The sequence below is a fragment of the Odocoileus virginianus genome, chromosome 9 (genome assembly GCF_023699985.2).
Source record: "Odocoileus virginianus isolate 20LAN1187 ecotype Illinois chromosome 9, Ovbor_1.2, whole genome shotgun sequence".
Classification (NCBI taxonomy): Eukaryota; Metazoa; Chordata; class Mammalia; order Artiodactyla; family Cervidae; genus Odocoileus; species Odocoileus virginianus.
In genome coordinates, this window is record NC_069682.1 from 39,255,092 (window position 1) to 39,277,080 (window position 21,989).

The 21,989-nt window shown below is 55.1% G+C and overlaps 1 protein-coding gene and 1 long non-coding RNA gene across 6 annotated transcripts in view; one reads left to right on the forward strand and one right to left on the reverse strand.

Annotated features, from left to right (window-relative positions):
• The window catches only part of SYNDIG1 (synapse differentiation inducing 1), a 102,415-nt gene extending 95,963 nt beyond the window's left edge, over positions 1-6,452 (forward strand). For all 5 annotated transcript variants that reach the window (XM_020878141.2, XM_020878154.2, XM_070472244.1 and 2 more), the window contains one exon: positions 5,309-6,452. In XM_020878141.2, the coding sequence (XP_020733800.2) occupies positions 5,309-5,467 (159 nt within the window). In that variant the 3' untranslated portion in view covers positions 5,468-6,452. The remainder of the gene's footprint in view (positions 1-5,308) is intronic.
• Positions 6,453-12,421: 5,969 nt separating this feature from the next.
• Positions 12,422-18,758, reverse strand: LOC139036649 (uncharacterized). Its single transcript, XR_011489472.1, has 2 exons — positions 13,343-18,758; positions 12,422-13,127 (listed from the first exon to the last, which is right to left on the reverse strand). It is a non-coding gene; the product is annotated as an uncharacterized lncRNA (long non-coding RNA).
• Positions 18,759-21,989: the final 3,231 nt, after the last annotated feature.

Below are 21,989 nucleotides of genomic sequence, written 5' to 3' on the forward strand. Positions count from 1 at the left end.
CTGAGTGGCTTTGTCTCCATCCTCCATCCTTCAGCTGAGCTTTTACCTTTTCTGTGTGTTTGAACATCTTCATAATTCATTGTTGTATTAAAGGTATATTCATGGAAACCAGTATTAACAACAGTCATTCTCTGTGGTGTCAGGAAGGAGGAAGTAAGGCCAGGCAAGTAAATTGCCTGTGTGGCTCTTAACGCAGAGCAGTAAGTCAGGGTATCCTGTGCTGACATCATCACGTACCCACTAGACAGGTGTTATAACTCTGCTTTAGGGAAGGAAGTAGAACCAGACACTCAGAGAAATAGTAACTAGTTCGGGGCTGAGCAAGGTCCCACCAGGGCTGGATTTGAGCAGGTATGTTCGTCCCAAGCTCCCTCTGTCTCCCCCAGGCTCTCAGGGTTGGAGCCCGGGCAACGTGCACCTGTTGGGCCTCTCACCTGCCCCATCTATACCCTGCCTTTTAAATAAATGGCTTATCTTAGGCCAGTTTAGCTCAGCAGGAAATAGACAGAGGTGGTGAAGAACTGACGGCTTCCTCATCAGCATCTCACGTGGGGTTCATCTGTCCCAGGTGATGACCGGTGTTACCACAGCATCGAACTCTAAGACCCTGTCCAGATCACCTTAGCAGCTGCCCAGGGCCCTCTTTCTGCCCCAAGGTCCCATCAAGGATCCACCCAGCACTGGGTGGTCAGACCTCCTTGGGTTCCTCTGGGCTGTGACCGTGTCTTAGGTGTCCCTTGTTCCTGATGACTGACAGCTGCCAGGAGCCCTGGTTGGGTACAGCATGGAATGCTGTTGGATGCTCTCCTCCTGCTCAGACTGGGGTTACGAGTTTGGGGAGGAGGAGCACAGAGGTGAAGGTCAGGGCTGTACCCCATCAACATGACCTGTCGCTGAGGGTGCTGACCTTGGTCGCCTGGCCGGGGTCGTGACTGTCGGATTTCTCCACCCCAGAGTCACTCTTCCTCTCTGTTTCATCCTCAGCCCTAGGATGTCACTGTGCCACCCACTGTCCACAGGTGGGACTTGTGCTTCACTTCCCTGACGGTGGAGGAACTACCTAGATGATTTGGAATTCGTCTGTATGGGAGATTTGTCTCCTCTCTCCAGGGAACTGATCCATCTGATCATTTATTTATCAGTATGGATCAAATGTCCATACCAAACATCAGTATGGATCTTTATTTTACACTTTGACTTATAATCCAATACTACATTATTGGGTTGGCCAAAAAGTTCATTTGGATTTTCCATGCTGTCTTACAGAAAAACCCAAGCAAACTTTTCAGCCAACCCAATGTTTTGTCATTTGACCATTGGGAGCATTTCCTATGTCCCCCTGACATGCCCCTCTCCTTTTGATCTTGGAGTATTTTTCCTTTCCTGTACTCTAAAATGCCACCCCAGGCTCGTCTTGTATATTTCCTGCCCGAGTTGTAAAATCAGCTGCTTCCCCATGGAGGTCTAGTCCCTCCTCTTGGAAAAATGGTTTTAGAAACTGCAGTCTAGATTCTGGGTATGCTTGTTGCTACTGGGGTGTCATTGGTTCTGGATTTTCTTGGTAACAGAGCCAGGAAATAGGAAATACACATGTGTATACTCACATGTTATTAGTTCTATATGTAGAAATACCCCTGGAGAAGGAAATGGCGACCCACTCCATTATTCTTGCCTGGGAAATCCCATGGACAGAGGAGCCTGGCAGGCTGCAGTCTGTGGGGTCACAAAAGAGCTGGACACAACTTATTGACTAAACAATGACAACATCTTTGTATATAGAAGTGGTCTATTTGTAAAATTATTTTTGTTTGTATCCATCTGTGCCTATATTAAGCTAAGCATGAGTTCATAGTTATTAGTCCCCAGCGGTAACCAAGGCAGGCTTCTGTGCGGCAGGGCCTGTGACCAGCACGGGGAGACGCCTGCAGGGAGAGAGGAGGAGCATGGGGAAGGGGGTGCCTCTCAGGAGCCATGAGGTCGGGGACTCCTCTAAGCTCAGCTGAAGGATGGAGGATGGAGACAAGGCCACTCAGGCGTCCACACAAGATGGCACCAGGGCCGTTGCCCCTGCTGATGTTTTTGTCGTGTTCCCTAGAAAACAACCCTGCTGACAGGGGCCCACAAGCACTGCTATAGGAAGCCCCTCCTTTGGCAAAAGCTTGTGGGAAATTCAGTCTAGTGCCAGACCTTGGGAGCATCATCTCCCGGGGGTAGGGGGTCAGGGGAGGTATCTCCCAGCAGGGATGGAGCTCTGGGCTTTGCCACATGTCACTGAGACCTGGAGCCCAGCATCAGCCCCTGAGAGTTTCCATCTGTGAGCAAGGCCAGTGGACCCCGGCCAGGATGCCCACTCCACGCCCTGGTCTTAAGGCCTGGGTTCCATCTGTGACCCAAGCCAAGGCCAGGTTGGGGGGGGGTGGCCTTTCGGGGGGGCGGGGGGGAGGGGCTGTGTTCCCATCAGGTTTCATTCATGCATGGGGAATACATTTGTTTCATAGCTGATATGTCTGCCATTGAGACTTAACTAACAACATTTATTTTTCTTAATAAGTTAAAATAGAAAAGTTGCTTTATATGGATATATGGAGAAAGTAACATGGAAACAGACATCACCCTATGTAAAATAGATAGCCCATAGGAATCTGCTGTATGACTCAGGGAATTCAAACAAGAGCTCTGTGGCAATCTAGGAGGGTGGGATGGGGAGGGAGGTGGGAGGGAGGTTCAAGAGGCAGGGGACATATGTCTACCTATGGCTGATTCAGGTTGATGAATAGCAGGCACCAACACAATACTGTAAAGCAATTATCCTTCAATTGAAAATAAATAAAATTTTAAAAATAAATAAATAAAAGGGGGAGAGAGGGGTCATAGCAATGCACGTGGAACTGAACACACATAAGAAATGCATGTGTGGGGCTGAGTGAGACGTGGCCGCAGAGGGTCTCCCTCCCCGAAGGAGCCTGTTAAACTGCCACCCGGTCGCCTCCTCCTCCCATGCAGCACACAGCGAGCAGGAGACAATAATAAATAAGGGAAATCAGCTTTGCGATAATGCAAAGAAATGTAATTCAGCCCGACAGATATTGGTGCTAGAGGAAAAATGAGCCATAAAGCACCCAGCGTGCTCTAGATTTCCAGAGAGATGGTTGTGGAGGCAGAGAGTGCATCCCTCACGCTCCTTGGAGATGGGAGTCTGGCACCAGCCTTGTGTCCTGCCCAGTCCATCCCAGCTGTACCTGGACCCGGCCCCTCAACCCAAGCAGAGAGCCACGTGGATGTGGACTCATCCAACCTTAGCGGTTCCTGCCCCTAAAATAAGAGACTGTAGAAATAACATTAATAATAAAAATACAAAATACCCTTAAGAAAAACAAAGCAATGGGAACTTTTGGTGGTCCAGAGCTTAGGACTCCATGCTTTCGTTGCTAGGGCCCAGGTTTGATCCCTGGTCGGGGAGCTAAGATCCCCCAACCCATGTGGTCTAAAATAAAAAAAGAAAGAAAGAAAATCAAAGCATGGATATATTGCAGAGAAAGTCATGTTTTTCCTGAACCTCAAACAACAGTAGGTATTTTGTAGCCAAAGGAAATGAGGACTTTGGCAAAAGCTTGTGGGAAAGTCAGTCCAGTGCCAGACCCTGGGAGCATCATTTATCTCCCAGGGGTTGGGGGTCAGGGAAGGTACCCCAGCAGGGATGGAGCTCTGGGCTTTGCCACGTGTCACTGAGACTTGGAGCCCAGAATCAGCCCCTGAGAGGTTCCATCTGGGAGCAAGGCCAGTGGACCCCGGCCAGGACGCCCACTCCACACCCCAGTCCTAAGGATCCCATCATCTGTGGATTTCATGGGCCTTCCCCCCTCACAGGGTCACCCCAGCCTCCTTTATCTTGCTGCTGTTTCATTATCTCTGCCTGACACTGAGCCACCAAAACAAATGCACAGGTAAATGCAGAGGCAGACGTGTATGTGAAACTTTCTGGTTGCAGGGACACCACCCCCCTCCACCATCAGCTCCCCAGCACTGATGCCTGAACCAACCCTCCAGGGTTTCCACGTCCTTTGGGTTCATCCCTCCCTCTTCCTTTGGGCTTCCTCTCCTCCCTGCTCCCTGTGGGATCCTCTGCTCATTTCTTCTGGGTGTCTGCTACCCAACATGGTGGCCTCCAACATTTGGTTATTTACATTTAAATTAATTTAAATCAGATGATATTAAAAGCTCACAGTCACACTCACTACAACCCCACTGCTCTGTAGCCGCAGGTGGCTCATGGCCACCAGGCTGGGCAGAACAGACTTAAGCGCCTCCGTTACAACAGAGCTGCCCTGCCTTGGCAGGCAGATTTTCTTACCACTGCGCCACCTGGGAAGCCCACTGCCTCAGGTACCATTGCTGTCTATTCTTCTGCTCTGGTTGGATGTTGGGATGACTTCCAGGTCAGGGCTACGATGGTCGGTATGGCTATCCCTGGGGGGCCTCCACCCTCATCTGCCATCACTCAGGGGGCTGGCCCTCCATGATGTCACAGTTGAACCATATACGGTCCCCACAGCCCAGGGCCCCGCTGGTCGCAGGGACAAGGAGGACGGGGCTGGCGGTGGGGAGGTGGGCACCACCACAAAGCGCCAAATCCAACACAACACCCAAAGCCTCCACGATCCCCTCCAACTCATGACCCCACGGAATGTGAATCTAGTGAAACCAACACGTTGTTGTGCAACTGGGTGACCAGAAATAGAGGCGTTGGTCTCAACCAGAGTCGTTTCCCTGGTGGGTGAATTTACCACCCCCTCCATGGCGGGAAGGGAGCATGGAGCACCCAGATCCCCAGCCACTGGCTGAAGAGTCTCAGTGTCCTCAGCAGACTGGACGATCTTAGATGGCAGGCTCCTCTCCAGGTGTAAGAACTACAGTTTCCTTCCCCGTGGGCCCCTATGCTGTAAGGACTAGAGGAGGTGAGTGTGAACACGCTGTAGAACTATCATTCGAGTGTCTACCAGGCAGAAGAAGGCACCAAGTTATGACATCCCCACCCTCCATCCTGGTGCCTGAGACCCAGGACTCCAGGGGCTGGTGCTCAGCTGACCACTGCTGGCCTGGACATCCCTGGGGCTTCGCTTTCTTTCTTTTAAGCTTTGCCTGCCTTGCAGGGCAGGGGCGGGGGGGAGGGGGGAACAGTGGTGAGTGACAGCCCCTCTGCCTCCCCTCCCATAGTCTGGGAGCATGGATGGCCTCCCATCGGCCAGTCCTCTCTCTGTTCCCCTCACTCATCTTGGCTCCCTTTCTCTTCTCCCTCCTCCCTCTGCAGACGAACAAAGCCGTGGCCAAGGGGGACTTCCACCAGGCCAGCACCAGCTCCCGGCGGGCCCTCTTCCTGGCAGTGCTCTCCATCACCATAGGGACCGGCATCTACGTGGGTGTGGCCGTGGCCCTCATCGCCTACCTCTCCAAGAGCAACCACCTATGAGCTTCCCCGGGCACACGAGGAGCCTGGGCCAGTCATGTGCAGATGCAGAGGAGCAGGGCTGGCCAGGGTAGACACACAGGTGCAGATACACCTGTGTGAGGCTGTCACAGTGTAAGTCATCGCCAGTGACGCCACGAAGCCCTGGGATTTATGGATTCCCTTTGTTTTCACCCTTTCATATCATTTTCACAGCACTGTGTAGAGCTTGGGAAAGATGGGGCACTGCTGACCCATTCCCAGTGGATGCTCTGAAGATCCTGACCCTCAAGCCCATCTCTGCAAGGATCCTGGTGGATTAATGGCCAGTGCCCAGGATGCCAGAGCATTAGCAACAGACAAACAGGAACACGTGTTCATTTATGTATTTATTTATTTTGGAATATGGTGCAACAGGAAGAGGGCAGGGGACACATGCTATCCTGCCGGTGGCCCTGCCTGACAGCACCGCCCCTCCATCCATGCACCATCCCTGCAGGAAGGAAATAGGCCAGGCAGGGGGAGAGACAGCAGCTGCTGGAAGGACCCCCAGCTGTCACGGGTCTTCAGATGAGTCCAGCCCTGAGAATGCAAAACCAGAATCGCCCCCAGGCCCAGAACGTCGCTCCCTCCACGCTGTCCCCTGCCGAGGAATGTCAGGCCTCCTCTGGAACACGCCCACTTCCGCAGCCACCACGCAGCAATATGCAGTCCTGGGGTCCTCGTTGATATGGGGCCAGGGGCAGGCCGGCCCCTCCCCGGACTCTTCCCTGGAGGACCCAGGTTTGCTCCAGGAACTTCAGGCCCAGGAGCCGCGGACACCCCGGGGTATGCTTCTCCCTATCTGCTGACACCTTGGTGACGACAGTGACACTAGTGATCTTACTGAGGACACGACTAAATGAATAGCTATTTTCTTGTCATTTTTTTAAGTGCAACTATTGCTTCCTGCTGCTTCAGTTATCAGATGAATGCTGAGAAATAAGTAATCACAGACATTTTAATACCATTTCATGGCTGTTTCTTGAGTGTTCGTTATTTAACAAAAATTATCTTCTAGATTTTTTGTTTTTTCTTTTAGCTTAGACCTTTCCTTTCTGATTAATATCTATCCTGGGGTTTCACCGAAGCTTTTTCCTTGTTGTTTAAGCGGCTGCAGAGCCAACAGGAGCAGTAGCGGGGCGTCCTGGGGTTGGCTGGGGTCACAGCGTCCCCAGGCGCTGACGTTCCCACGTGAACATGTCCGTAAATATTTCATCCTGATACCTCAGCGCATGCGGAGACCATCACTCCAGAACAGTGGTTCCGCCCATGGCACTTAGGACGGCCCTGCTGCCTGGGTCCCAGCCCCAGAAATCTTAAGTGATTGATCAGGGATGCAGCCTGGTGATTTCAGGGTGCAGTGGAAATTAAGAACCACAGTCCTGGGATAAGGACTCAGGTTTGATCCCCTCACCTGATGTTCTTCTCGCCAACCTTAAACACTTCCTGGTGACTCAATGGTAAAGAATCTGCCTGCAATGCAGGAGACACAGGTTCGATCCCTGGGTCAGGAAGATCCCCTGGAGAAGGAAATGGCAACCCATTCTAGTTATTCTTGCCTGGGAAATCCCATGGACAAATCCATGCAGGCTATAGTCCATAGCGTCACAAGAGTCGGACATGACTGAAGCGACTTAGCACGCACCCATTCTGAAAATTATTAGCACTGCCTTCCTTGGTCAAAACTGAGATCCATCAGGTATTTGCATCTATGGATGCTCCAAATCTATGGATGCCCTAGGAACTTCCCTGGTGGTCCACCAACAAGCGTGAACCAACGCATGGGGCACAAGTTCAATCCCCAGTCAAGAGAACTAAGATCCCACAAGCCACACGGCATGACCAAAAAAAATAAAAACCAACAACAAACCAACCACACTCAAAACAGGATATATGGAAGAAGCCCAGAGATTTCTGGAAGAGTTGGAGTAATCTGATGAGAGAGACTGTATTTGGGACCGAACCAACCCAGGTTTTAGCTGTGATCCTGGGCAGGTGGGCACACTTCTTGGTCCTCATCTCTCAGGGAAGGTGATGAGAGAGGATGCTGGTGAACGCAGGCTGAAGACCAGGTTCAGCCACCGGGTGCAGAGATGGGTGGTCACAGGCCCCCAGGACCCATCCCCCGGCTTGGTGCCACCCTCCCATCCTTTCAACTTAGCCTCTCCAGTTCATTCATCATGAGCCATTGTATGAAGTGCTCTTTGTATTTGTCCCAAAATGCCTATTTTTCACTCAAGCGGTGCCCAGAGTTGCCTATCTTTGGCTTTGATTATGTCCTTCCCACCCACCCTGCCACCATCGGGGGCTCTATTCCCCTCAGGGCTGCTGCCACACCTCCATCCTCCGTCCCCTCAGCCTCCGTCTGAAACACTCAGGCCTCCCCATGCCCTCAGCCCCTCCAGGACTTCCCAGGGCCAGCACCATGACCACACACGGTGCCTTGTAGCCTTGAGGGTGTGGGGGTCAGGGCCAAACCATCAGAGGATGACTGATGATCGGCTGCATGTGGCCCTGAAGCTCACTTAAGGGTGGCCCCTGTGGCCCCCTCGGCCTTGCCGGGGAGGGGACTGTGTCAGTTGCTGCTGCCCACAAGCCGTCTTCTAGGAGTATGAGGCTGCCGGGCTCCCTAGACCCAAGCTGACCGGCAGTCACAGGCAGGCCTTGCCCCAGCCCTTGGGCCCTTTCCCCACAGAGTCCTGAGAGCGCCAGGGGTTTGGGAGTCAGAGCTGAGGGTCAGAGATGGTGACGCACCCGGCACCACCAACGCAGCAGCTGTAGAGTGGGGACAGGCCCACCCCGGTGGCCCCTGCAGGCCACAAAGTGCCCTGTGGAAGCCGCCTCCTCGGTCTCCCTGAGGGCGTAGCCTCCCGTTGGCCAGCTCACTGCATTCTTGTCAAAACCCTTTCTGCAATGGAGACCAGAGCCTGTAACCTCCCCAGTGTCACCCTCCCCAGAAACAGCAAAGTCAGGCTGCCCCTGAACAGCCAGATCCTAATCCATCACCCCTCTTCTGGTACATGGCCTCAGCCGTGGTTTTCAAAGGGTGAAATCACATCTGGGCCCAGATGTTAGTGGGTCAAGACTCTCAGGGGTCCGAAAAGACTTTGGTGTATGTTCTCAGCATGTCTCTGGCAGTGGTGGTGGGGTGAGTGGGGCAGGGTGGGCAAGAGCCTAGGTGACCTCCATGGAAAAGTCGTCTTCGCACAAGTGAGGCCCTCCCACATCCTTGCAGATGCCTGTGGCCTGCTGGTCTCCTGCTGCCCCAGACCTCTCTCTCCCCTGCTTCCCTGGGCATCCTGATTCACCAGGTGTCCCCACCTCACCAGGTGTCCCCACCTCACCAGGCGTCCCCTCACTCAGTGTCCCAAACTTACCAGGTGTCCCCACCTCACCAGGTGTCCCCACCTCACCAGGTGTTCCCGCACCAGGTGTCCCCACCTCACCAGGCACCCCTCCACTAGGTACCCCTACCTCACCAGGCTTCCCCGCTTGACCAGTTATTCCAACTCTCTCCAGGGAATGAATCTGGGTCCCAAGGAGAGCCTTGTGGGGGAAGCCATGCCCCTCAGTCACTGCACTGTCAACACTCGCCAGAGACGCCACAGTGGGGCCACACAGCTGCCTGGGAACAGGGCCCACTGACACCAAGAGCTGGGCAGGTCATCCCTCAGCCCTGCCAGTCATCCTGCACCTCTCCAGATGCTAGAGGCCACCTCACATTTGGGGCAGACTCTGGGTTTAAAATCATCCGTGGGCCGCCTTCTCATCGACCAACAGCCGCTGTCCCTTCCAGACATGAATGCCCAGTGGCCACCGCACTAAGCTGCCTTTCCAGGGCCCCTGAGACTTTGAGGAGCCCTCAGGGGCCCAGCAGACTGGCTTCAGCACCAGCCCTGAGGACAGTTTTGTTTCATCCCCTCAAAGCCCACCTGCCTTTGTTGCCACGGATGTTGACATCTGTTGACCCACTTTGTCAATAAACCATTAAGTGTGGAATCAACCCTGAGCTAAGGCTGATCCCTCCGAAAGGCAGCTGTCCCATCTTTGATCAACTAGAGATCACGCTCACGTTGGCGCTCTGCTGTCGATGACCTTGGCGCCAGAAGAGGCGTGAGGCCTGGGCTGTGATGACTCCCCCTGGCCTCTTGAGAGCCCCTCCCTGGTCTTCAGGATCAGCTGAGCTTCCCCTCAATGATCAAGGGTCTCACCCCCCGGGATTCTTACCCCCTGAAGATTCTGCTCCTGGTAGCAAAGCAAAGGCAGATGCCAAACCCACAGACATCTGGGCCTGTGGACAGCCGGCTCCCTACTAGACAAGGGTTCAACTCAAGTAAAGAATTTGTCATCTCGCTGACCCACAGGAAGGGGCCGGAGTTCCAGGTGGGTGAGGATGCACAGAGCATTTGAGGAACGACAGGTGTGGTCTGCCTGCCGCAGCCTCAACACAGGTTCCAAGGTGGATGATAAGGGCAAGTACAGCTGCCCCACTCAGCAAGGTGTGGTGACCCCTGGGATTAGGGCTCCCTGCGGGTGTCCTGAGTGAGTCACAGGGCAGGGAAATCCCTCAGGCTCTGAAGATCTGACCGAATCTGCTGGATGGAGAAGACAGCATGGGGATCAGGATATGCGGTTGGGGTGACGGGAGCAGAATGTGGGGACCTTCAAGGAGAAGCCCCAGGTGGACACCCTCAGAGGTGGGGATGGGGGGCAGCCTGGGCTCTCCAGGGGGCGGTTATACTGGTCTGAAATGGCTCTGGCTTCCCGCCCCCACCCAGCCCAGCAGCAAGCAGCCTCCAGATTGCTCCAGCCTTGGGCCGCAGTTCCTCTTTGCCTCTGCACCAGCCCCTGACCACCGAGATGACTGTCCCTTTAGCTGAGCACAGCCCAGCATCCTGGTCACCCAGGGGTGCACTTCCCACCAGCAGCCAGCAAGGGGGGCTGCGCATCCCTGCCAGAGAGAGAGAGGTTCATGTGTCTGAATTCAGCCTCCGCCAGGCACTCTACTGACCAGCAGAGACTGATTGAATTCAAGGTGCTTGGTGGGGGCCATGTAAACTCCAGGGAGGGTAGTCACTGCCCCATGGCCTCTAGGGGACCTGAGTTTTCACTGGAATCAGGTCACTTGGGGCCAGCTTAATGATAGGTAGATAGACGATAGATAGAATACCTGCAAGTCTTTGGTGGGGGGGTCCCACAAAATCCTAGCATGACATGCGGCTCTCCATGCCCTCAGGCCTTCAGCTGTGACTCCTCAGGTCACCAAAGTCCCGCTCATGACTCAGCGAACAGCGTACAGTGACCTGGGCTGCTGTCTGTCTGCCTCCACCAGAGAATCCGTACTTGGGCTCCAGCTCCTCACAGGTGGAACAAGTTGGGGAAGACTGAGCACCCTCTCAGTCACCTAGTGCGATGTTTTTGTTCCCCGGATATGGCCTCAGCACATTCTATAAGGTGTGTGTTTTCTGGCCTTGGGAGCAGAGCTTCCTAGTGGATGGAGCTCTTGCTCCAGGAATGAGGTGAGTGAAGGGCTATAAAACCAGCTCAGCCACATTTTCTCACTCAAGAGGTCCAGTGAAAGAGGAGCCGGAAGTGACCAGTGTCCAACAACAGCATCAGATTTAGAAACATTCAGGCCACTTCAGCCTCTCTAGCCCTCACATTGGCCCATATGGGCGAAACGTAGGACCCCATGACGGAGCTCCTCAGGCCCAAAGAGAAGCCCAGCTGGTCCCATTCCCAAACCAGCCCTCCATCTGGCATTCTAGGGGCTCTCAGATCCCAGGTCTTTTAAAAATCACACGAGCCTTATATTTGAAGAGGGCGTGGCAAGTAGACTCAGCTTTGTACCCACAGCAGTCCTGTGCCAGGCGCATCGGATCCACAGTTTCAGATGGAAATGGAGATCATGGAGGCTGTTGCCTCAATGTCACCTGCGAGGAGGGGACAGACCTGACCTCGGGCTCAGGCAGGTGGCCTGGGGCCACACGCCTCCACCCGCAGCTCATAGCTGGGATGTCAGATCCCATGACCAGAGCTGGCCCAGGTGGGGTGTCATCCCTTCCCCCTCTCCAGGAAGAGTGGGGAGGGGGTTTGAAAACCAAGTTGGATGCGGGTCAGCAGGTCAGCACAGGACATATCTATTCTGGGTCCTTCCACGTCGCTTCGGCATCGAACCCAAGGTGCAGCATCTCAGGGCTGCCGGACAGGAGTTTGTTGAGTGCCTACCATGTACAAGGACAGCAAGGGGTCCTCGGGGGACCGAGGCAGAAGGAGATCAGATCTGGGGATGTGCTCAGTCTAGCTTGACCAGGCCCACTGCAGTTTTTGTCCATCTGTATCTGGTGGACATGCATCCTGGAAAGGTCTTGGACGGGAAAAGGCCAAGGACCTGGACACGACCCAGGCCAATCAGAGAACCAGACAAGCCCACCTAGAAATGCCCTGATCCTGCGACGTGGAGCTCACTGGGGGGCCTGGGCATGGGCAATTCAGCCCTCACTCCGGGCGGAGGCCTCCTCTGAGGGTGAGAGGTGGTGGGGGGCAGCTGTGTGCTCAGGGACTGATTCCGGCCTCAGCCCCAGGAGGCCCGTCCTCGCCCCTGCCCTTGGTGATACCCCAGCATCCTGCACCCCGTCTGGTCGGGGCCCCCAGCTTCCACACACTCCGGCCCCACCCACACAGGCATCCAGCTGAGACAGGCGCGCCCTCCAGGGTCCAGGCGGTACAGCTGTCGCCAAGCTTGGCCTTCAGGCTCCCGCGGGCTCCCAACTCTCTCCTCCTCGGCTGGGCACACAGGGTCTTTGCCCCCACACCCCTTGCCTGCACTCAGCATAGTTGACTGCACCCGCCACCATCAGTCCTGCCCCAGAGGGAACGTTAACTAACTGAGTCTCAAGATGGTGGAGAGCAGAAACACACATCCCAGAAGATGCCTGTCAATGTCCATTCAGACCTGGTTCAAAGGAGGAAAAGCTAAACAGTAGTAATGCTTCCTTAGGTGATAAAGAAGATGGGAAGCAAGTGGAGGCGTGGGGGCCAGGGCTGTGGTTCTCAAACTGTTATACCGGTCACTGTGCGTCTAGTTTGTTTCATGGTTAAAAAAAGCTCAGAGGTTGAGCTTGTGCCAGGTACTCTGCTGAGCTTGAGGCACCAGGAGGTTCAGAAGACATAGCCCCTGAGCCCAGGGGTCACTGTCTCCACTCCCAACAGGATGGGCTGGGTTCTCCCCTTTGTGGGCGTGTGATGGACCCTCATCACTTTGGGGCAGGGTGGGCACAGGCCAGCAAGGGCACAGCCTGCTATGGAGATGGCAGTCCCGGGGCCGTGGTCGCCTCACGATCACTAATTCAGCCCTGCATCCTGCTCGCTGACATAAGTGTGCCTTCCTCTGCGTTTTCCATTTCTTCTGAGAACAACATCTCATTTTATGCACACGTGTATTCTCTCAGCACCAGTCATTTGGGAAGCAGTTTAAGTGTTGTATTAATACACAGCTTGTTGAATCTGATTAAATTTGATCCTCTTGAGAAAGCCCTGTGATGCAGTTGCAGGGGCGATTAGTTCTCTGTTTCACAAACAGGGGAACTGAGGCTCAGAGGCTGAACGGAGCTCATCTCAGCAGACAAGGCACTTCCTCTTCCTACAAGGGACACAGGACAGCCACTGAACCAAGATGTGGGTTTTCTCTGCATCTGAGAACCCACCCACCCACTTAAAAAGAAACATTCAAGGTGTTCTGTAAGGGAAGCCCTAGTCACTCCCCCACCCCTCACTCCCATGTGCTCTGGCCCGCCAGCATCCTGAGAGCTCAGAGCTGCAACGTGGGGGAAAAGTTGCCTTTAAAATTAGAGAAACCTCAGTAGAGGCGTTCGGGTTTGTGGCGCTGAGCTGAGAGGGTCCGCCTGGAATCTTCAAGAAGTAGAAAGTATGCCCCTGGCGCTGCTTCAGGAAGGAGTGGCGGTCTCCACAGAGCCGGTCCTCAGGGCACCAAGGACACGGGGGCAGCCAGACGGGGTGTTCAGCTGTGCGTCTGACAGGTTCTGTGTCAAGAGCCCTGACCACAGGGTGGTCACCTCTGGGGACGGCAGGCCAGGCAAGTGGCGGCGTCTGCTCTCTCTCCGCAGATCCTGATAACGCCAAACAAAATAATTAGCAGCTTTCGCCTCCAGACAGGGGCATCACATCTCCCAGCTCCTGTCTCCCCAAGGCGGGCACGTTCTCACCACTCTGCCCTGGGACCCTCATAGATCCTTTGGGAGCCAGGGGGGGAGTGAACCCACGGTACTGTCTTCATGTGGGGCGCGAATGACTCTCCTTGGACCTGGGGCAGAACCGGGGCCAAGCATAGGGACTAGGACGGCTGGACCTGCAGGACTTGTTACATCTGCAGGCGCCCAGGTCCCACCTTGGGGCTGTGAAGCAGCACAGTGGAACCTGGGGCCAGGCATCCATGTCTCCAGAGAACGTGGTGATTCTGACGCACAACCAGCTTGGAAATGGCCAGACATCTGGGGAGATGGCCAAGTTCTGGGACGAGCTCCTAGAGGGTCACAAAGAAGGAGGATATGCAAGGAAGGTGCTGAGGACAGGCCTGTCCCGGGCCCCAGGAGCCCCTTTCTTCACTCACACCTGCGCCCGTGGCCCCCCCAAGGCTGTGTCCCCTCTTCCTCCCAGCTCCCAGAGCACCGCCAGCCACCTCCCTGCAGGCAGCAGTGACGGCTGCGTCCTCACCCCAGGGACGTGGGCCAGCGAGGCCAGCCAGCACCTGGTCCAGGATTTGGGAAGTGGCTCTGCCTTCCCCATGCTCCTCACCACCTGCAACTGGATCCAGGGACAGGTCACGAGGCCTGGGGCGAAGGACACAGAGAACATACCCCCGGGAGGAGCCTCCCGATGGAGGCAGCCGCCTGCCAACCTGCTCAGTGAATGAGCACCAACGTCCGTGCTTCAGAGTCTGGACATTTGTCTTTCTGCTGCAGCAGCCCGCAGCCCCCCATGGAGACAGACCTGGGTTACCTGCAGAATGTCTCACAAGGAGAAGGTTGTTGCGAGACCCACCCATGTGAACAAAGCCAGCCGTTCAAAAGAGGAGAGAGGACCGTACACCTATTACCAGGTTACGTCCAGGAAGGCACATGCCTAGGGTGGGAGAAGCAGCCCGCCAGGGTCCTGGAGCCTCCTTAAGTCTTGCTGGTTAGGAGCCTCCAGAACACGGACAAAGGGGAGAGGTGACAGTTCCACACTCTAAAGACCCAACTTCCCAGAATAAACATCTGACCACGTGTGACCCGTGATCATCTACCATGATGAGGACTAACAGCCCTGCCTCTGCTCAGCTGGCTGAAAAACAGTCTGGAAAAGCTGCAGGGGATACAGATGACCACGTCTCGCTCTAATTAGGAGACAGGGAACAGCAGGGCAGGCAACATTCATGACATTCATGACGAGGACAGGGACCCAGCTGTCAGCGCCCCTCTGGAGGGCATCAGGCGCTTGCTGCCCCACCCCCTGCATGCCCTTGACATGTCCACAGCTGGCATGGGACACATCACATCATGTGCGTTAGCAGGAGCCAGAAAGACTCAGCCCCGTTTGAAGGAGACTGTGGGAGCTGCTGGGCTGAGGCTGGGGACAGTCTCCATAGGGCGCTGAACTGTGAAACCCGCCCTGGGTTGCGGGTGCCCATGTATGGAGCACCCTGTCACCCCCACTTTCCTTGCCTCATGCCAAGGGGCCATGACCCTCAGGGCCACCACAGGGCCAGTGGAGGGGGCAGAAGGGATAGCTTCCATGCTCCAGGAAGGCCCAGAAGCTGCAGCAAACCCTGGGCCCTGCTCTGCTCCCGAGAGCGGGCACTGACAGCCCCGGAAGCCCACCTTGCCCTCTCACTTGCTCCGTGACCTGGGGCAAGTTACTCAGCCTCTCTGAGCCACTCACCTCACCTACAAAGCAGGGATGGCTACCTGCACTTACTTCACAGGCTGCTGGTATTCGGGCCACGAGCCCACACCTGATGCCATGAAACTGCCATCACGTCCTCACCCGGCACAGGGCGTGGACAGTCATCACTGGGCTTGGGTACATCACTGGTCCTCTGTGAACCTCTGTTTCCTCTTCCACCGCCCCCGGTGGTACTACTGGGAGGGCCCAGAGGACACACCACGTGGTAGCCTGTAGTGATGGGTTCCTACCAGGAGCACCCAGGAGCCCTCGGGTGTCACAGGAGAAGCTGCCAGGAGCTCCTGGAGGTGCCCGAGGCTCGGAGCAGAGCTGCCCGAGCTCCACATGGGTGAGGTGACTGATGTGAAAGTGCAGAGAGCCCTTCACTCTCCAGAGCCCTGTGGCCATGGCAACCCTCATCAGGAGCTCCATCCAAGGATGATTAAGGAACAGTCACACTAATTAAGAGCCCAAACATCCCCGAGCCATGTACAGGGAGGGCTGTGGCTCACACAGGCTCCTTTCCAGCCTCTTGGGCTCAGCTCGAGGCTCTGGTGCTGGGTGGAGGCTGACCCTGGGTGGAGTTCTGACTCTGCTCCCAGCCTCCTGAGCGCTGGGGGTGTGGGGTGCACCCAGAAACCCTCTTGTATTAACATGCCTCCATCTTCCTCCCTCCTCCCACCAGCATCCTTGCCCCTACCTCAGCTTCCAAACTGCCGCCTCAAGGTCATGCTGGTTCCCCTATCTCTCCATCACGAACAAGAGTCATGTTCTGTTTGAACAAAAACTGTGCCAAGATAAAGTCCCTTTCAGTCACCTGAGGACGCGTGACAAGTGGAAAAAGAAGCCAAGTCCCAGAAATTCCCCTCAAACAACGGCAGTGAGCCTGGGTACGTGGGCCTCCAGGAGGAGACCAGGAACACAGGGGATATGGGTGAGGGTTCCAGGGGGTCCCTGCGTCTATAGTGGGGTCACCTGGACCCCAGACTCCACCTGGGAAGCCAAAACCACACCCATGGTCCCGGCAGGGCAGCTTTTTGTGGAGACAGTGAGTGCGAGGGCAAGAGCCAGGCAGGATGGCAGCCCTGTAAGTCGCAGCGGCTAGTCCAGGAATGGGGCTCCCCCGGGAGGGAACAGCCCAGCCCTTCCTCCGAACCCAGGCTGCAGTCTCTCCCGACCAGGGTCCGCCCTGCTCAGGGTACAAGTTACGTAAGTCTCCTTCCCACATGCTGGGGTAACAGCCGCCAAGCCTGCAGCCCCGTTGTCCCGGGGTAGACGCGGGTGAGCGTGTTCCTGCCCACAGGACCAGAGCCAGGGGCCAAGGGCTCAGACAGGTTCCCAACACATGCCGTTATCCCTTCCCTTGGGGTATGCAGGACACAACACCCTTCACACCCAGCACCCTGCCCCCTGCATGGTAACCACGGTCTTGCACCCTCTGCCCAGCAAGGCCTGCAAGCGGGTCTGGGCTCTGCTGTGCCCCAGACAGCACCTAGTGCCTGGAGGACTTGACCACATGCTCACCTTGAAACAGTGGGCGCTCAGGTCAGAGGCCAGAACTGTGTTTGCAGGAAGTCACGGAGGGCTTCCTGAAGGAATGGGAAAGTGGGGGGAAGAATCCTGGGACGTTTTTTAGCCCGGCTTCAGGGCAAACCACTGAACCCTGGCTTTGGGAGCCACATCTGTGCAGGGAAGATTGTAGTCTCGGGAGCCCTGCCTCCACCCAAGTTTCATCTGAGAGATGACCATCTCCTTGGACATGGGACAAGGCGAGCCTCAGCCTTCCCCACCCAGCAGGGCTGCTAGAGGCTCCAGCCTGTCCTCCCAGCAGAAAGGCCTCTGGATCGCTGTTAGATGGCTCTTGGTGTGGGGAGGCTCCCTGGGCTAAGAGATGAGGTTGATGGAAACCCTGCCTCTTGCCTGCGTCCCGCTACAGAGCTTGGCTCTAATCTTGATGGTGTGGTTCCCTCCCTACCCACTCCCTTTCTTCATCCTCTGCCACTAGCTGGCCTCCTGGTCAGAAGGAATTGATGATCCACAAGCAACAGGGGGCCCTTCATCGCCAAGATCCACTTCCTCCCCTGCCTGGAGCCTCCAGTCATCCCCCTCCACCTGGGGTATCACCAGGGCCTGGGTGGGTCGAGGACCCTCCAAGACACCCTGGGTCCTCCCTGGGACAGTCCCACATTCCAGCCGGTTCTGTCCCAGCCCAGCAACATGGTCCCCGAGTGTCCAGTTTGCACAGCTGCTGGGGTCACCTCTGTGAAACGGCAGCCTGGACGATGAATTTCTAAAGGCAGCTGTGAAATGCGTCCGACCTGGGTGCCCCTCACAGGAGGTGATGCTGACGTCCGAGGCTAAGCCGCTTCTCTCTCCTGGGGCGCAGCCTCCACGTGGGGGCTGGCCCCCTCCACCTCGGAGCTGGAGACCACGTGGAGAGCACTGTGCTTGTCCACATTCCTCACCCACATGCTCAAGGTCAACAAACACTGTTGTTTAAAGCTGCTGAGGCCTGGGCTGGTTTGTTGTGAAGCCATAGCAACTGAAACAAAGGGTGTGTCTCCAAGGATGACTTTGCTTAGGCTGAAGCCTGTGGGGACACACTGGGTGAGGAAAACATTGCAGGCCGGGGGCAGCAGCTCATCCTTCAGCCTCTGTTGGCCCCCCTTACATCACATCTCTTGGTCCAAACATCGCGGGGGCTTTTCTCAGGTGGCTTTAGAGTCCCTGATGGCCGACAACAGCCAAACAGCCAATGTGCCAAATGGAACAAAAGGGCAGAGCACCCCTTTCAGGGCTGGTAATGGGGTACAGAGCGCTCTTTGCAACCCTATGGTCTGCAGCCTGCCAGGCTCCTCTGTCCATGGAGTTTCCCAGGCAGGAATACTGCAGTGGGGTGCCATTTCCCTTCTCCAGGAGATCTTCCTGACCCAGCGATTGAACCTTCATCTCCCGTGTGTCCTCCATCGCAGGCAGATCCTTTTCCAATGAGCTACTGGGGAACCTTATATAATATATGAATATGTTGCATGTTAATGTTATAATAAATATATATGGGAATGTGGGATTTGGAGAAGATATTAAAAGGTTTGTAGAAAGCAAAACTTTTCTGTTTTGGTCACTTTCCTAACCCTGGGCTCTCGGGATGATCAGGACTGTTACTGCCCAGCTCTTGGAGTTCATCCTGCCTGAGGCGGGTCAGGCTGCAAGATGGGGCGCTCAGACCCGGATGTCCGGCCAGGGCAGGGACACTGGACCCTACGCCCTACATCACCACCAGAGAGTGGGGAGGCAGCACAGGGGGACGAGAGGGGACCAGGACCAGGTTCAATTTCTGTCCCTGTAAAGCAGAGCCTGGGACAACAGCCTCACTCTGACACGTTCCCCGGAAATGCGCCTGTGGGACACAGCAGTGAGGCAAGGGGGCCCAAAGCTGGGCAGGGGGCACAGGCCTCCTGGGACATCTTTGGGACCCTCTCCCGCTGATCCAAGCTCACCCAGGACACGCCCAGGTGGCACCATCTGGATCCCAGATGCACCCGGACGTGGGAGCCCTGCCGCCAGGTGGCGCTGGAGCTCCGGGAAAAAATGCACCAGGGATCTAACCCAGGCCAGCGGCCACCAGGGCCCTGGGCTCCATTCCAGACACCCATCCCGGACCTGGGCGGGAGTTTAGCCTCAGCTCCCTTCATCCCATCTGCCCAGCAGCTGTGGTCAGGAGGGGTGGGCCAGCCCCACGACACCCCCCAACCCCCACCCACCCCTACGCCCCTGTGAACATCCGACCAGGGTTCCCGGGCTCCACCAGGCTCGGTTTAGGGAGCTGGTGGTTAAGCTGGTGGTGGCTTGGAGTCTGAGCTGGTCAGAGTGTCCACACGGCAGACATTAGGGGACACTGCACGGCGGCGGGGTTATGGGTTGTTGCCATCTCGCCTTGCCAGTTCACAGCACACTCCTGCCTTACTGCTCAGATTTAATTAGGAAGGATGGTCCCAGAACTGCCTGTCGAGACTGCAGGCCCCATCTCAGGTCCACTCCAGCCCCTGGGGCAAAGTCTGCACCAGGGGCAGGACCTGGCCTCTGGGTTCTGACCAGAAATGAGACTTCCAGGGGCCACTGGCCTAGCCTTTCCATTGCATGACCAGCATCTCAGAGACGTGGAACCCTCGCCACTGACGCCCCTCGCAGGCCATCACCTTCCTGGCCGACACAGTGCCTCTACGTTGGCAGTGAACAAAGACCCCTCTTACTGATCTTTTCTGAGGACGGCCACATACCTAGAAACGTGTGCTCCTGGTTGGGAACATGAAGGCTGATTGTTCAGAGAGTGTGCAGCAGGGTGTGGGGGGGCAGGGTGTTGTGAGACCTTCAGCGGATGAATCACTTCTTCGCAAAGGTCTCCAGGGAGATGGACATCTCAAAATCAATCTGCATACAGATGGTCATGACCTACTCACTGCCCAGAGGGTGGCAACCCCGGGGCTCACAAACCAGAACCCAGGCCTCTGAGACGTGAACCTCCTCATGGAGTGCCTAGACATCATGTGGAGAGCTAGGTTTCTGGGACAGGTCCCCAGGTTTGGGGTTTAAATGAACAAGCTCCCAGAGCATGTCAGCACTGTGGTGTGGGGACCACACTTGAGTCGTGTGGATCTTGGCTATGCTGTCACCCAGAGTCCTTGTGAAGCAGTCAGAGTTCTGACCGCCTTACAATGACAAGATCATCACTCTGCATTTATTTCCTGCACCTGCTCCCTTTCCTCCAGGTGCATCTCACCTCCGACCCTAGCCCTTGTCTAAGCTTCACAAGATGCTTCAAAACTTAGCAGCTTGAGCAACAGTAAAAATTTGAACCTGGGCTCAGCTGGGCAGTTCTTCAATCAAATTAACGCACACTTGGGCCACAGAGCTTCAACCAGACCAGCTGACCCAGCCAAGAGCTGATGGCACAGAGCTCTTTCCATGTGACCTTCCACTGGCCAGCTTGGGCTTCCTGACAGCAGGTGGTCTCAGGCCACCTGAGACCATGGCAGCTGGCTTCCACAAAGCCATGTCCCAGGAACACAGACCCCAACACACAGGTGCTTAGCAAGTTCACTGTTGTTAATACCTCACCCTGAACAACCACATGGCCAACCTCCAGGTCAGCAGGGAGTGAGATCACCGTGGGGGCCACAGAGACAGGAGCATGCCATGGTCTCTGACTTTTTCACCCATGTTCATTAGTCTCCAGATCAATTCCCTTGGAGAGTATCTCACCAAACAGCTCCTTTAGGGGAGTCTTGTTGTTTTTCATTGTTCAGTCGCCAAGTCGTGTCCGACTCTTTGCAAACCCATGGACTAGGGCACAACAGACTTCCCTGTCCCTCACCATCTCCTAGAATTTGCCCAAGTTCATGTCCATTGAATTGGCAATGCCATCCAACTGGGGAGTCTTGGATCTTAGCAATTATTACCAGAGAACCAAATTCAGCTCAAACACTTTAAACAGTTCATTAGAAGTTCAGAAACCCTCATTGTTATGCAAGATCTGCTTGCTTAAGTCATTACCTTGAAAATGAATTAATTCTTTTTGTCATACTTTTAATGGAGGATGGATTTAATTCTGTGTATAATATGACAAATTTCTGCTAAAGACTGACAGCTGTGGGCATTCATCACCGTTCTCATTTCAGAAACCGTTCTGCCAACCCAATTTTATCATTTTGCCGTGAAGGGATGGGTTAGAACTGCTACTGGCCAAGAGACCTTTGGCCACAAGCCCAGAGTATTACCACTGCCAACAGAGTACTTGGCCAGCGGGACACATGGGGTCATTACAGGAGACCAACATCTACACTCCAGTCAGGACACTCTGCACCCTCAGCTGACGTCCCAAGCTCCCCTGCGGCTTGTATCTGAGGGTGTTTATCAGAAAAAGGTATGGAGAGATCTCTTTGGCATTTTTCCATGGAACTTTCCTCCCCCCCCTTTTTTTTTGCATTAGGAAATGACAAAAAGTGGTAAAAATCAGCCAGCCAGATCAAAAGGATGTGCAGTGGAAATCAATTTCTTCCCACCTGCACACCCGAGCGCCCCAACTCAATATGCCAGGGCTGCTCCTTGGGTGCCCAGAAAACAATGGTGCCCAGCGTGCCCGTGTACTCAGGTTACAGCCGCGGTCGCACACACTACATGTGGGCGTTTGCCAGTGTGCCGTGTTACTGCAGCTCACAGGGCACCTTGGAGATATTTCCTGGCCACGGCCACCCCTCTCACAGCCCCTCTCTTGAAGGTCATCTGAATGACCACTCAGCTTCGGACGTGGCCACTGACCCTTTAGTTTCCTGGGTCTTTTGGCATCAGTCATCTAATCCACAGAGTTAAGCAAAGTATCCTTTTCCATTTGAATCTGACTGTTTTTTCTGCATCTGTGGTTTTCTTCCACTTTCTCACCCTGAATTGTCCTTTGAGGCTGAGTTTACTGAGCGTCTGTACATGTGCATATGTGTGTGTGGCAGACACAGAGCTTGTGAGTGCCACACATGTGTATCTTCTACTTAAGATTATTTTTTACTTCTCA